The 15,961-nt window shown below is 39.4% G+C and overlaps 1 protein-coding gene across 3 annotated transcripts in view; it reads left to right on the top strand.

The window, feature by feature from the left end:
- The window catches only part of CPNE4 (copine 4), a 243,640-nt gene that overhangs the window by 127,396 nt on the left and 100,283 nt on the right, over positions 1–15,961 (top strand). For all 3 annotated transcript variants that reach the window (XM_087769916.1, XM_087769913.1, XM_087769909.1), the window contains exons 4-5: positions 10,060–10,131; positions 13,732–13,806. In XM_087769916.1, the coding sequence (XP_087626042.1) occupies positions 10,060–10,131; positions 13,732–13,806 (147 nt within the window). The remainder of the gene's footprint in view (positions 1–10,059; positions 10,132–13,731; positions 13,807–15,961) is intronic.

Consider the following 15,961-nt stretch of genomic DNA (forward strand, 5'->3'; position numbering starts at 1 on the left):
AAGTCCTTCTCTGTTTATGTGTTAGTGCCTTCATGAGTTCTGAGCCTCTCTAAAGCTCTTTTATTGGAATGGTTCAGTTTTATATTCCATAAACTTTATAAAGCATTGAAATTGCATCATTTAGTACAGTAAGGGCCCAAACTCTCTAATAGCCAAAGTTAACTTCTTAACCACACAGGAATTAAGTATCAGGAGGGTGGCTTAGGAATACTTTTTTCCTCTGAAGTTTCACTGAGAAGTCTCAGCCTGATCTTTAAGAACTCACAAAAAATATTTCAATGAATAATCATTTTCTGATAAGAACTAAACAAACTTACGTTGCCAAGACAGTCTTGATTACTGCTCAGCTGTGCCTGCAACATCATTAAATTACAGGAACCAGTAAAGTTGTTATTTCTTAAACGCTGTGAACCATCCCAGCTCTGCAGTGTGGGAATAGCCTTTGTGGCTTTTCTTTCATTACTTACAATGGCTGGTCTTTGCCATTTTCAAATTTGTGATTCCATTCCTTGTTTGGTTTCTTTTAATTTACAGAAGTGTTAAAATATTGTTACAATTCGCAGCTCCCTTACTTGCTCAACTAATAGCACAAGTAAAGAAAACTTCAGAGATGGACATCTTTTCCTGCCAAGAACCTTTTCAAGTATTATTTAGAGATTTAATATTTCCCATACATGCATTTGTGTATGAATTATATTGAAAATCTTCCTTCTCAGTAATGAGTATTATTGTTTCTTGTGTCCTTTTAATAATACATGCCATTAGCAGATTATGCACTTGAAAACACTGACTGATTATTAGTTCAGTTTCAGCCATTGCAAATCCCCTTGCTCTTGAATTGGAGAAAGGCTAAAAGAGCCATGATTGCACCTGAATTAATTAAATTGAAATAGTTTGTATGAGAAAATTTGTTTAATAGACTGTTGACTGCTTCTGTGGTGCCAAAGACATAGGACCAGTTTTTTCAAGGTATTTGAATTCCTGAATCTCATTAAATGTCTGTATGCCTCCTTAGGTATCTAAATACCTTTAAATACTTGGCCTTTGATCTCCTGCAAATGAAGTTGCTCAATTCATTAGTGGGATGAATAATGTACTTTATTAGATATGAATGTCATTTTCTACTAGGGCTGACTCAGAGCAGAAGCAAATCATCAACGCAGCACTCTTCCCTAACTTCAGCTAACCATTTTAACACCTCAGTTATCCCTGGCAAACTCTTGGTTTGCCATTGCAGCATGATCTCTGAAGCTGTAAGATTTTCAGTTCTATATTAATCTTGCCAGTCAAAGTTAATGGAATTACTTGTACAGTGTGTACTGCTTTGTTTTTACATACTTTATCTTTTTGTATGAATTACTGTAGCAGTCTTTAGAAAAGTAATTTAAAATTTAGTTTGCTAGTGTAATGAGTTGTTATTACGACTAATTATAAAAGGGCTGCTACATTGCATAGTAATTAAATTCAAAGACCTTTTATGCTATTGATAAGCTATTTCCTGTAATAACGTTATTGCCTCATCTGATAGGGTTATCTTTTTTCCTCAGTATTCTGTTTTGATTGACTATTTTCAGGTACAGATCTTTAAGACAGACAGGGAGCGCTGTAATTCAGCTATAAATAGACTGTGAGCTGATCAATACTATAGGGAACAAAAGAAATCTTGAAGAGTGGTGAGTATGGTAGAAGAAAGTATCATATGTATGGGGAGGATGATTATAGCAACAAAACTGGCTCTGCCAAGAAAAAGAATTCTGTGAGCAGTTAGACAGAATGAAATTTCCGTCATTGTGGACATAAACATCTGAACTTGTTCTCTTGCAGGGATTTCTTGGTATCTGTGAAGGGGTGAACTCATACTCATTTTTCATGAGAGCAGAGTAATGCACTAGCATCTACCTGCTGTCTGGTCTCTTTTCATGTTGAAATGTAGCATGCTTGATGCATTTTTGACTATATGCCACCATTCATGGAAATTATTTGGTGGATTCAGAAGCAGCTAAGGGATAGATAGCAAGACAGACACAAGCACATCAGAGTTGTATGAATCTTTCTTACTTTGTCAAAAAACAGGCTAAAGATGAATGCATGAAGGAGAGACAGTTTTTATACTGTGACCCAGAGCTACCTCAGTTCTTCCCTTGCTTAAATCAGTCATTTACCCACACAGGTAAAATGTTAATAAAGTCTGTCATTTTATTTGTGGGTGTTTAGAAGCTGGCAGTATTTGACTTAAATGGATTAGAGCAAGGGTGCACTAATATTTTAATTGACAAGCTTCCAGATACATTTTAGAAATGTTAAATCTCAACTCATTTGTCTAGCCACTCTGGTTGTATCTTTCTACTTACAGCTATATCATGAAAGTATTACAGTCCTTCATTTCAGAGACTTTGTAGCTGTGAAAAAGGTGCTTTAAGGGTTGTATTTATTTTTAGGCAAGAAAGGGAGGGCTTAAGAGAGCGTGTACCATAACTAGTAAATACTTTTGATATGGTTATGTCCTGAGTTTTACATATCACAGAATCCTTCTCCTGCTATACACCAAAGATGAAAATCGTTTTGGAAACACAGTCAAGTCATTTTAATTGTATGTGTTAAAATCTCTGCCCTAACTTGGCAAGATAGCAATTGCTTGTCAAGAAAGGAACAGAACTTAGATAAAAGATGCTTTAGGTTAGACCAGCTGTGCATTTTAGCACCTTTTGTAGCAAACAGTTCAAAAAGCTGTAACTTGAGGAGGCTCTGAAAAACTCATTCAAATCAACTGTTGTTTTAGAAAGGCAGGTTTCTGTATAGTACTGAGCAGTCTGAACTTGGAGGCTGAAATTTCACGAGTACTTGTCTCTTTTTTTGAATCCAAGCAATGCTGAGCACACGATGGTACAAGCAAAAAAAAGTGAAACCAGTGATTGAAAGACCCAACACAGTGGTTCCTCCACAAAAATATGAAGGACAGCTCAAGAAGGCTTAAATAGCGTTATTCCTCTCTCGACAAGCAGTTGGGTGCAGGCAAAGAGGATGACAGTAAGACAGAGACAGATTCCTTATAAAGTGGGTTTGAAGCATTTAATGTTTTAGTAGCCATTAGTAACTTTAACTGGAGAAGGACAACTGACACTGTATTACAGGAATTTGAAGAATCCCCTTTGGAATGGAACATGTTTGTTCACTTTTCTAAATTAAGAAAAAATGAAAATATGGAAGGCTGATGTAAGGTTGAAGACTCAGTCTTCTCAGTTTGGGGTATTAACTAAGCCCATCTTAAGACACTAAATCATAACTAATAACTGAGGCAAAATGCTTGGAAAAGACAACTACAGGGCACAGAATTAGCCCTCGCTGAAGTTTAAGGAGGGAGGAGGAAGCAGAGCTGTGGTACAGTGCAATGTATATCATTGTATCATAGAGAAATGCAGTTTGGGCAGAATGTGCTTCCTATAGCTGGCCTCACAAACACCACCTCAGGGAGGTGTACATGCTGTTGTAAACAAAGTAGTGCCATGTTTAAAAAAAGATGCTGATAGCTGAGTGAAATATGCCACTTGGGAAGTGCATGCATAGTGTGAGCAAAAAGATGAGAAGATTAGCTCAGAGAGGTTCAGCAGAGGATCAGTAGGTAGTATCACAGCTAAAGGTGCCTGGGTTAGCAGTCCAAAAGCAACTGGAATGTTCATGAGGCTTAAGCTGGACACTGGTGCATGAGCTAACACGATGCCGAAACAATGGACAAGCCTGAGAGCTTACAGTGGTCATTCTGCAGCTAGACACGTAGTTCAACTGCAATTTGGAAAGATATAAATTGAAGTAGTGCCTAGGGGAGGAAGGGAAGGTAATGCTTGTTGAGTTAAAAGCCCTATCAATCCACAGAGCTTATCAGGGATGAACATCCACTGGAGGACAGTTAAATGTCTAGAGAAGAATATGCAGATTTTTGCAAGGGTTGGTGAAAGGTTCAAGAGAGACATTTTTGGAAAGAGTGTGATAGCTACTTTTCTTTGCTTGATATATCAACATAGTTCTAGTGAAAGCTGTTAGAAAAACGCTCTGTTTCTACATGTACCATTGGTGTTTGGTGGGAGATTGCTTCTCCAGACTCAAGGTTGTATTGTGTGTGGCACCAAGGGCTCTGTGCTGGGCAAGTGAATGCATTTGATGCTGAAGATTCAGTCTGTGTAGAAAGCAAGGGAAAAAAGTTAAGCAACTGTGCAAGTCCATATAACAGGAATAACACATCTGGGAGAAGAATTAACGTAGAGGTGCTGGGAAATGATTGTTCAGCTAAAGCTATTTGTCTGACTATCCCAGCTGGCAAGGAAGAAATACAAAAACTTCTTGGAGTTGTGTACTGTGGAGGGAAATTTGTGCCTAACCTGGCTGTCTAAATAACTAAATTTGGGGTTCCTGTAAGAAAGTCCAATGGGCAAAAAAGGCCAGTCTAAATAAAGAATTTGAGACATCGAAGAAGTTATTTTAAACTAATCTTCTAGTTTTGTACCACAAAGCTACGTTGCGTGCACTCTTGCATGGCACTAAGCAGAGTATTTGCCCAGTCCTTGGTTCTGTCAAAATCAGAGACCAGTGGTTCACATGCCACAAGAGTTAACAAAAGCCAAGTGTCATAGCACATAAATAGAAAAGGAGCTATGGCCATTATCCATGGGCATTTCAAGATGCCTTTAACAAGAGAATATTGGTGTTATGTCCAGAGCTAGATATTATGCAAGTCAATTTCATTGAAGCAAGTAAATAAACAAAACCGCCACAGCTTTCTGATCCCAGAGGAAATGTGGAGCGTGACCATCAGGCCTCTGGCTCAGAGTGGCACCTTGCAAAACTGAGTCAATGCTGTTGAAAGAACTTGGACCAGCCCCAGCTGTCAGTGTAAACAGGACTTCTCAGTACGATATATGGGATTTATCTGTTCCTGCCAATGTTAAATCACTAGGTTAAAAAGCCATATTGACATTTTCTCATTACTTTGATTTATAGGCATTGGGAATTCTGTATGATATTATTGAAAGTTATCCCTATATTTGGTTAAGAAAGGACCACATAGAGAAATATATTCTAAAAGATTCTTACACAAGCCAGGTAAAATGGGTCATTATATTTCATAGCTCATTTTACACAGTGCTGATAGTCACGACTCAGACATAGGAGAGAGCAAACCCTCATCAGAGTCCTTGTCTCTGAGTGACTGCTGAGCAATGCACTGTACACAGCTGGTGTCAGTGCCTCAGTGCTTTTATCCAAAGTGTTGCATCTGTTCATACTTTTAAAATAAAAAAGTGAAGTACCTTTTGTATATTTTAAATTGGAAATAGGATCAAACAGCAACATGTGAATCCAGATTTAATTACAGCAATATAGAGCATCTGTTCAGATCTGTCCTTAACCTATTTGGGCTTGTATGTAATAAGGCAAATTGAGATCATCTTCAAGGGAATTTCCCACCCCCATCTTACCACGGAGCTGATATCCCTTAGCACCGCAGACCAGAAATCTAGTCGAGATGATGTTCTGTTGAGACGATTGCATATTTGATAAATGGGAATCACTTCACGTGCGTATCCTCCCTCTCTGAAACAGAGCAGCGGCTTTTACATGCTGTTCTTATTCCCACCTCTTGCAAACGTTTTCGGTATGATACATATTACTGACATGTGGCTGTCTCAGACCAGAACTGGGCAGTAGTTTATATGTGGCTGTAGCTGCAAATAAACTTAACTGCACTTCCTAAGTCTCTCTTAGCCTAACCTCTTAAATCTCTGAGGTTTCTACATCCATTTGTTCACCAGTAGGTCATGCTTCTAATAAAATGTTCATGAAAAAACATGTTCTGGACATGTAATGAGGTGTACTAGGGCTGAACTGGATTCTAATATCTGTGTTTTGGAAAGAAGAGAAACATTTACTTTCTGCACTTCTTCACATCAGTTTTGGACAAAACGCCTTTTTCTCTGAAGTTGAAGTTTTAAATTGCAAGTTTTTGAATAGAAGTCAAACCAAAGACTCCTGACAAATGGAAGACCTGTAGTTAATTACCTTCTTGTAAGCCATTTTGCAAGTTCAGCCATCACTGTAACTCTGAACTTAGACAAGTGCTTTCTAGGCCCTTGAGTTATTGTTGTTTAGGACTTGCTGTCTGGCAGTCAGGTCAGCAAACGCTTTTTGTGAGAGTGTTCAGAAGATTTACGCTGATACCTAAACAATAAACATGATATATAATTGATTGTCAGCTTCTTTAGAAGTAGTTCTTTTAACCAATGAGAGCTGGTTTGTACAGTGCATGAACAAAAAGGGTGATTTCCTGCTAAGGAAAATAGATTCCTTGACAGTCATTGCAATGATAGTCTGCGGATCCTAAATCGCTAATTACAGTTTGAGTCAATGATGTTGGCACATTGTTGTTAGATGGAAGATTCATTTTACTGGCCACTTAATTATCAACTGGTACACAGTTGCACCCAAATACACATATTTGCATATGCAGAGTGCTTACTGTGTCACAATGATGCTAATGGCTTAGCGAGCAAGTCTTATTAATGTAATCTACTAATGGGAATGTCAGAGTAAATTATCCTCTCTGGAACTGCAAGCCGTCTATCTGCCACCTGCATAGGAGCTCCCAAGCTTCAGGTTTCTGTCTGCCTGATGCCTTTTGAAAGCTGGGACGCTTTCCAAAGCAGTAAAGGGAACTGTAGGAATTTGGGTAGTTCAGGGGAGAAGTCCTGCTGTTTCTAAAGGAGGCTAGCTGAAGAACAGGTTCCCATCCAAGTTCTATCTCATACTGGGGGTATATATAATATATCTGAAAAGGTTTCTGGTACACAATACCCAGAGCTTTCAGTGGAAGAGTTTAATGTATTTTACAAAGTTGTCTGTGCATCTCAGGGAAGGGGAAGAGGTCATAGAGACAAATGGTCCCTGCTCCCCAGCTGCCATAATTCATTGTCTGGTTGTGTGCTGGTTTTGGCTGGGGTAGAGTTAATTTTCTTCATAGTAGCTAGTATGGGGCCATGTTTTGGATTTGTGCTGGAAACAGTGTTGATAATACAGAGACGTTTTCACTACTGCTGAGCAGTGCTTACACAGAGTCAAGGCCTTTTCTGCTTCTCATCCCACCCCACCAGCGAGGAGGCTGGGGGTGCACAAGAAGTTGGGAGGGGACACAGCTGGGACAGCTGACCCCAGCTGACCAAAGGGCTATCCCACACCATATGGCATCATGCTCAGCATATAAAGCTGGGGGAAGAAGAAGGAAGAGGGGGACGTTGGGAGTGGTGGCATTTGTCTTCTCAAGTAGCCCTTATGCATGATGGAGCCCTGCTTTCCTGGAGATGGCTGAGCACCTGCCTGCCGATGGGAAGTAGGGAATTAATTCTGTGTTTTGCTTTGCTTATGTGTGCAGCTTTTGCCTTACCTATTAAACTGTATTAATTTCAGCCCACGAGTTTTCTCACTTTTACTCTTCCGATTCTCTCCCCCATCCCACCGGTGGGGATTGAGTGAGCGGCTGTGTGGTGCTTAGTTGCTGGCTGGGGTTAAACCATGACAGATTGGTACAGAACCCATAGTTTAATTATATATTAAGAATAATCTGTTGTATTTCTGTATTGCCTCCCATCTGAGAATCTCAAACAAGGTTTTTTTAAATTGAACCACACAGTTCACGGGAATGCAACGATTTGTACTTGAACCTGTTTAGCTGGCAAGAAAACAGAGGTATGGGTGACTCAAGGGGTCGCAGTAAACAGTCTTTACAAAATCCTAGGGAAAAAAAAAGGACATCTGAATCCTAGCAGTATTGGTCATCTTACCTGTACTCCTGTCTGTTGTTGCAACTGACCAATACTAGTGGTGAAATCCAAAAGCTAATTTGGAAAAGTGAGTGAGATGATGGCAGCAGGCTGGTTTATGGAAGGCAGTCCAAAAAGGACGAGTGTTAAATTATTCACTTAAGTAATAGCCAGCTGCAAAAATGCAGGGTAAGAAACATCTGGCAATCTGAAACGGTCATAAAATGAACATTAGTTAACAGTATCATGCCCAAATAAGTCAAATTAAATTCTGGAGTGTATCAGCAGCATAGCTTGCAAGACATAAGAAGCTCTTCTTGCATAGGAAGGACCAGTAGTATTATGTCCAATTTTGAGCATTATTATAAGAGTAGGATATGGGCCAGTCCATGAGGGCTCAGCAGAAAGCAGTGAGAATGGTTTGAGGGCTAGAAAATTTGGTCAAAAAGGAAAGATAGGACAAACTTGGGTTCTGTAGTCTAAAGAAGACTGTGGAGAGTTGGTATTAGTCTTCAGATATAAAGATTGCCTGAAAAAGGAAGGGAAAAAGATTGTTTTACTTATTCATGGTGCACTAGACAGAAATAATGGGCTTAAACTGCAGAGAATGGGATTAGCTGTTAGGAAAATATGTTTACAGTAAGGATAATGAATACGATAATAAATTGCCAGAGGAGGGTGTTTCCCTCTACCTCTGGGTATCTTTAAGAACTGATTATACACACATCTGTCAGGTATAGCTGACCCAGGTGTAACTGGTCCTGCATTAGGACCGAGAAGCTGGACAAAGTGATTCTGGATGTCCTGTCCAGCCCTGTGGGAAGCCTGTCATCCAGCCCTGTGATGACTCTCCTGTCTCACATTTAAAGCCTATTTAAAACTTCCTTCTGTCCTACTGCCTCTGTCATGACAGTAGACGAGGACAATCTCACGTGCCGCTTTTGCTTTTCTGTTCAATTCAGCAAATTGATGGGCAGGACAAACATATTTCCCCATGGTGATGTTAGGCTAAAATTTACATCCTATTCACTCCTGTCTCACAGCACCTTTTTTGCCTGACCATGACTTTGCATTACTCGCACTCCTCCCACTATGGCCATTACCTGCTGATGTGGTTTATTGCTGAAATGTGTATGATGCCCAGGACTCTAATGAAGGGCCTGGAACCATTATTTTCCCTTGATGATTGCCTCTCTTTTACAGCTAATACTTCTGCGTATGTTGCCAAAGATGCCTATTTGTGGATCATTTTATTTGAAGTATTATAGATTAGCCATCTGGATAAAGTTGTCCAAGTAACGTTGGATGTGGGAAAGAACTGTTTCTAGTATAAAAGCCACCTTCCAGAGGTTAGGGTTTTTTCCAGGGCAGAAGCAATCTTTTGCTCAGTATCTGCACAGCACAATCTTGCTGCAGTATTGTCACATTAAAAATAATATTAACTGTGATTGCTAAGCTGTGTTTGGAATTACCTCTACATCTGGGTACATTTTGAAGTTCTCCAATTAAAAAATAAATAAATTAATGCAGCATTAACTTTACAGAGAAGAGGGACCTAATATACTGGGACATCACTGTAGCTTACTAATGAATGATTATTGATATGGGAAATAGCATCTTTTGTCAGCATCACTCTGATAACATTTATTTGAAGTGCATTTATAAACTGATCAATGGACAAGTTAATTTGCAATTCTGAGTTCTAGGGGAGGTCTGGTACTTGGTTAGCAAAGGAGACAATTTTGGAACTAGAACTACGGGGCAGATTGCTTGCTTCTGTCCTGAGTTTAGAGTTGCTGATATTTTGAAATAAAAGAAATGCCTTCTCTTTGAAGCGGACTTTAATTTCCTATAAAAATAAATGGGGTTTGGAGACATCTCTGATAGATTTGCTGTGTACGGCTCCTCTCTTATTGTCTTCTAAGTCCATTTAAAGCTTACTTCTGTCCTGGTGTCACCATCATGGCAATAGTTGAGGAAAATCTGAGATGTGGTTTCCACTATTCTGTTCAACTCAGTGGATTGTGTTCTTTCCATTCTGCTTGACCCCATCTGTTTGCTTTGTCCTTCCATTGCATGCTGCCTGCAGGCTTCCTGGGGAACCTTTCTTCTCAGTCATGGTCTTACTGTGCTAACTCTGATTGTGGATTAAGACACTACCTTGATACAAAAAAAAAAAGCAGCATAAAAATGAAATCACAATAAGCTATGTATTTACTACATATTCTGATTTTTCTCTTTGTTTTTATTTTTGTAGATTGTTTCTCAGAGGAAACTCTCCAAGTCCTTACTCAAACATGGGAACACAGCAGGGAAGTCATCTATAACAGTAAGTCAGTCTTAAATACACTCTTATTTTCCTGTTGTTTAGAAACATCTAATGTGACTAATTCTTCCTAAAAGCATCCTGCTAAGTACCCAGAACAACCCTTGCTTGAGAAATGTGTTTAAATTGTTTATTTAACAGATTACTTGTACTGTTTCTGATAAATGCATGTTGTAAGGAAATGGCAACAAATAATGTATGTTTTGTACAAAAGCCACAATATTTACTACTACTACTTTTAAGGTACTTTGATGACAGCAAGAAGGTTGTGCTGCTTGATTACTTTTAGTTGAAGCTCTAGAACCTTCAGAAATTCATTTTGACCTGTTTTGACACACAAGGAGTCTGATGTTTCTTGGCCTTTGGGCTTTTTCAGTTTCTAAAAAACAAACAAAGAAAAAAACAACTCAAAAAACACACACACACGCACCCGGCAGCGCCAAATACGGAAGTTTGATGAGATTAGGTATTTTAGCTGTGTTGTAATGCAGTTACGGACTGGATAGTTATAGCAGCCCCATGTGTGTCTTGAAATCTGCAAATCAGTGTATTACCTCTCTTTCATCTTTCTCTTTGCTGGCTTGTTTGGGAGATCAAGCTTGTCTGCACTGAACCTAGCATGCTTGTGACATTTGCAGCTTTGCATTAAGACAAAGACTGTAATAAAATATTCTGCTTTTGGGATCTCTACTCTGTTGCCTCATGAGGTTGAGAAGGATTTTTTTCCTTGATGTGCGATTAGTGAGATGGGTTTCTTTTGGCTTCGTTGTTTGGATTTTTTTTCTGCCTTCAGCCACAGAAGAGAGAGCAGACTGTGAGAAATAATGCTTTCTGAGAGCCCAGGGAATTTTCTTTCTTAGATGTCTTCCTTGGTGCCTGGCTGGGAAGGGGTTTGCTTAAATGCATAAGGTGAAACTCATTTTTGGTCTGGGGTTGCAAAGGAATTCCCTGCTCTTCTGGCTAAATAGAACCAAGAGAGTTTTGCTTCCTAAGTAACTTGGTGTGCTTTGCCTGTTGGGATTATCTGTGCATACTTCATCTTATCCATCCCCATGGTGTTCTGGAACCCCCCCGTGCTCTATGAGAGACACAAAGGAGTTTAGTCTTGTGAAAACTCAAATGTTGTAGCTCAACTGAAATCGTTAGGCTTGCTAGTAGAGTGTTCTGGCAAAAATTAATGCTCTGTGATATACAGATGATGAGAAAAAAATGAGTTAATAGCCCTTGCTGGCCTAACACCGGATGATAACTATAAACCATGGCCCTTAGTTACTTGCTTTGGCTTCCAGCCAGTGGTACTAAAGAGCAAGTCGACTTTACTCAAATGGGAGAAAACTGAACTCAGACAAAAAAAATTGTGTGAGAAGTTTGCTGTCTCAACAGAATAAGTCAAAATTGATATGAATCATTATTTCTGGACCTGTGGTACATACCAGGTGTCTGTCAAGTGTGGAAGTTACAACTACTAGTTTCCTAACTTGTTCAGTGTAGTGAATTATGATTTTTTGGTAGGATTTTGAAAATTCCTATCTCTGCATGTTTTGCTGGAATTTTAGTAGCCCTTTGACTGTGTAATGTCTCATCAGTACAGTTTTATTATATGACTGTGGGATAAAACCAGAACCTCAATCAGCTTCTCCAGTTAGACATCTGTCAAACGTTATAAGAGAGGGTTCATTATTTTCAGTTAAAAATATTTGTGAAACTTGTTGTGCAAATCCTGGATTGTCATATACAGCTTATGACCTTTTAAACCATCAAACTACGTGGAAGAGAAATGTTGTGTCAGATTCTATGAGCCAAATTTCCAGCAAGCTCACATTTGCCTGGAGCATGTGAAGCACCGCATACATGCTTGTATGATGGTGCTTCCGTGCATGGTTAAGCATCTGCACCCCTGCCTGGCTGCATGTGAATATTTTGCATAAGGAAATACCACAGTTCACTGCTGTCAGGTGTCACAGCCAGCATAGTCATAACACCCCACAGTCCCTTTGGAGGTGTCCTTCCTCCAGTGTAGGCTTACCTGCAGGCTGCAGGCCCTCAGAGATACCTCCTCTGGCATGGAGCTCCTCCTTCCAGGAGCATATCTCCAGCTGTGTCCTCAACAACATCCCCTTCCCCATGCCTCCTCCTAGATCTTCTTTACGGTGGCCTCACAGGCTTCCTACTGCACCTCCCTTTGTGCCTCCTGCCTCTAGCAGCTGCCACCCTTTCTTAAATATGTTCATACAGGGGTGCCATATGCACCTCTACTGGGTTAATGTTTTGGGAGGCAGTTGGTAGCTGCTGCCCACTGCCAATCCAGCTGGAGCCAGCTGTGACCAGCATGGGGCAGTTCATGGCCTCCCCACACAGGTCACCCCTGCAGCCCCTGCTACCAAAACCCTGCAAGTTATGCCCAATGCAGAATCTGTTAGTTTCTGCCAAAGAAAGAAAAAAGGTCTTAAAAAATCCTGATGATACGGAAGTTTATTGAGGCTGTAGATAGCCTGGCTAATTCTTGGGAGCTGCATACGTGGGCAGTAGAAGTATCCTGTGCTGCAGTGCTCTGACTGCAGCTCTAACCTCAGCAGCCTTCAGCTGGTTTGAAGAGCAGTTGGGGTGTACCAGCGGTTCCCCAAGGACTTGGAGTCCATGCAGTGGAGATGGTCTGAGCCTGGCTGGGGAGCTGATGGGGCTTCCAAGTATGCGGCCGTGGGCATGTAACACTCGGAAAATAGGTTCTTTTGGGTGATTTAATCTCTGGGGAGAATATTTACAATAGGGAAAGATTTTATAACTGTCCAATAGAATATAATGTGGTTTGTTTCAAAGAATGTTTTTCAGTGAAATATCCCAGGTTTGGTTAATACCTTCTCTCCACTGAAACATTTTAATGGCCTAGTCAGGAAGGCTGTTTTGATTGGTTTTGCTGTTTGGTTTTTTTTTTTTTTTTTAAACAACATTGCACAGCACAGTGACTGGCATCATTATCAGCATAGCTTACGCCATCTGAAAGAATCATGCTACGTTATTTTAGTGTTATTTTCTTCTGAGTCAGTCTACAGCAAATGGTTTTGCCAATGTAACTATCGCAGAAAAACTATACCAGGAGAACTCCCTTACTGTAAATGTGCCTTTCATGGCAACCAATGACAGGTGACTTCACTTCTTTTTCCATTTAGCATGTCAAATGATGCTGAAGCAGCATAAAAAATAATCTAAGCTTTAGAAACAAATAATACAACTCTTGTATAGCTTTTTTTCCCCTTGGACACTGTGAGACTGTGGAATTCTCCGTTGTCCTGTCTGAAGAAAAGTACTTGGTCAGAGGAAAGGGATCCCTGATGGATGTTGAGGTCTGTCCACTGACAGGTGATTGACAAGGCATAGTCACATGATACAAAGTGATTCAGGTTTGTAGGCTTAACAAGGTGCCACCCATCAGCTGAGCAAGGGATTCACTGAATGCTCTTAGCCCTTCCTGATTGCAAAGAGAAACGTATTAACTTGTACCACACTTCAGTTTCCTAATGGGGTCTACAGTGTTCACGCTGGAAAATGGCATCTTGCTCCCTTTTCATTACACCATGCAAAACTCAAATGTAGCTTTCCATTTAGGTGATTGCTGAGGAATTGTCTGGCAATGACGACTACGTTGAACTTTCATTCAGTGCACGGAAATTGGATGACAAGGTAAGCTGCTTGATATTAACCTTACTGAAAGATATAAGAATGCCTACAAATATAATTTGATGAGATTTTCCCCGGCAGATATTTTTTGCCTTATATTATTAAACACATCAGGGATTTCAGATGAACGTTCACAATGAGGCTTTCCTCAAGTTGCGAAGTAATTAAAAAAAATCCCTCAAGGGAATCTAATTAAAACCAAGACAATTTAATTACACTATAACCAAGACAATTTAATTATTTAAAATGCCACAGATCAGAAGTGCTTAGAGAAGTGAGCCTTTCTGTAAGTAGTCAAAGATGTTATAGTTGAAGTAAGCGTCTTAAAATAAAGCTAGAAAACTTCATAACAGCTCAGTCATGATATACATTTTTTTCAACAAAATGTAGCTTGAATGTGAGAAAAAGACTCTTGCATATTTGTTAAAAACTTTTTCCCTCTTTAATAAGAAAACTCTCCACTGACTCAAACACTGCTCTTCAGTATAAGGACTACTTCTTTCTGAAAATATCCGTTGTTGTTCAGCAATACAGATATAATAAGCACCTCAAGCAATACACAACCCAAGAAATCCAGATGACTGCTTGTAAGGCAGTCTCTGTTATTTCAGTGTAATAGAAGACACACAATTATTTGAGGTAATCTAGGGAATATCTTTGTACTTAATAGATGTCATAAGACTATGACCCCTTTTAGATAATAAGGCTTTACATATAGTTGAAGATCAGATGATTACAATTGTACTCGATCACAATATCTACCATTATTATCATTAGATCTACCATCTAATACCATTATTATATAGTCCCTTCCTATATATAAAGCTGCTTCTAATTTGAACCATATGGTAACACTATACAAAAGTTTATGATTCTAATGCTCTAAGCATGTGCTTGTAAACTTTTGACATGTGAGTAGTTTAATATCAAATCAGTGAGAGTACTTTTGGATACATACATCAGATTTTCAAAATCAGGCCATAACTGATGAATAATATTTTCAGTTGAAACTGCCAGGAAAACTCAGACAAGCAGAAAGTACCCAGAAAGATTAATGGTACCAGAATTTATTCAGAACATACAAATAAATAACATTACTGTGCTCAGGATCATTAACAATCATAAATGATCAGGACCTTAATTTGGTTCTCATCTGAAAGATGAATTACCTCTTCCTTTGGAGTTGCTGGAGTCTTAGTGTTTCTGAATCATGTAATTTATTTAGGTGTCAAAATGTGGATTTAACAACCTCTCTTAGACAGACATGTTTAGGCCTCATTTCCAAAGTTGTACACAACTGTCCTGTTCCTGTTCCACATGCTGTCACATGGAAAAGGAAAGGAAATGTACCACATAATAAGACTTCACTTGGTCATTCCTTTTCCCCAAATGTAAAATGTAATCTCCTGTAGATATTATGATTGCTTATGGCTCTTATTGGTATAAATTAAATGAATACTGCCAGAGTGTGCTTCTAAGCGAGGTCAATATTGTCTGGGCAATAGCTTAGAGAGTGACTGAAACGCTTTATGGAGGTAAATTAAGGAGGATCATTCTGAAATATTGCAAGAACATTGTGATTCTTGCCATTTTAACATGTCCAGTCAAGGTGGGCCTCATCTAATAATAAATTCCTGCATGGTGCAGTGTGCAACTCAGACAATGACTCATCATATGTTGTCTGAATCAAAACTCCTGTCTTCAGCTGATGAAAATCACTGGAAGCCTATTACAGTTGAAAGAAGTCTTTCAATTTCCTCCAGCTAGAGACGTAGCTCTAAACCTGGCTGAATCTTGGCTTATCTCATTTATAAGAAAAGGCTAGGGCTTTTGGTATGGCTTATAATGAACTTTGAAGTCAGTAGATGAAAGGCATTATTAGTAATTATTGTTATTAAAGTTTGAAATTACTTAAATTGTATAGTTCAGCCATTGGTGAAAAAGCATGAGTGCCCCAATGTCACATAAAGGTCCAAAAAAAACACCAGAGAATTGAGAAGAGCCCATCTTGTGAAATCCTAAGTGTGGTTTTGCGTGCCTCTCCCTACTCAGAGGAGTGAAGATCTGAGTAGAGATGTAACATCAGAGAAGCAGACTGAGGGCTGGAACTGGCCTGGGATTCCCGTGAAAGACAGAGGAAGCCTGTGGGAGGAATCAT

Source organism: Nipponia nippon, unplaced genomic scaffold (genome assembly GCF_047370975.1).
Source record: "Nipponia nippon isolate SJK-2023a ecotype South Korea unplaced genomic scaffold, ASM4737097v1 scaffold_1, whole genome shotgun sequence".
NCBI classification, from domain to species: domain Eukaryota; kingdom Metazoa; phylum Chordata; class Aves; order Pelecaniformes; family Threskiornithidae; genus Nipponia; species Nipponia nippon.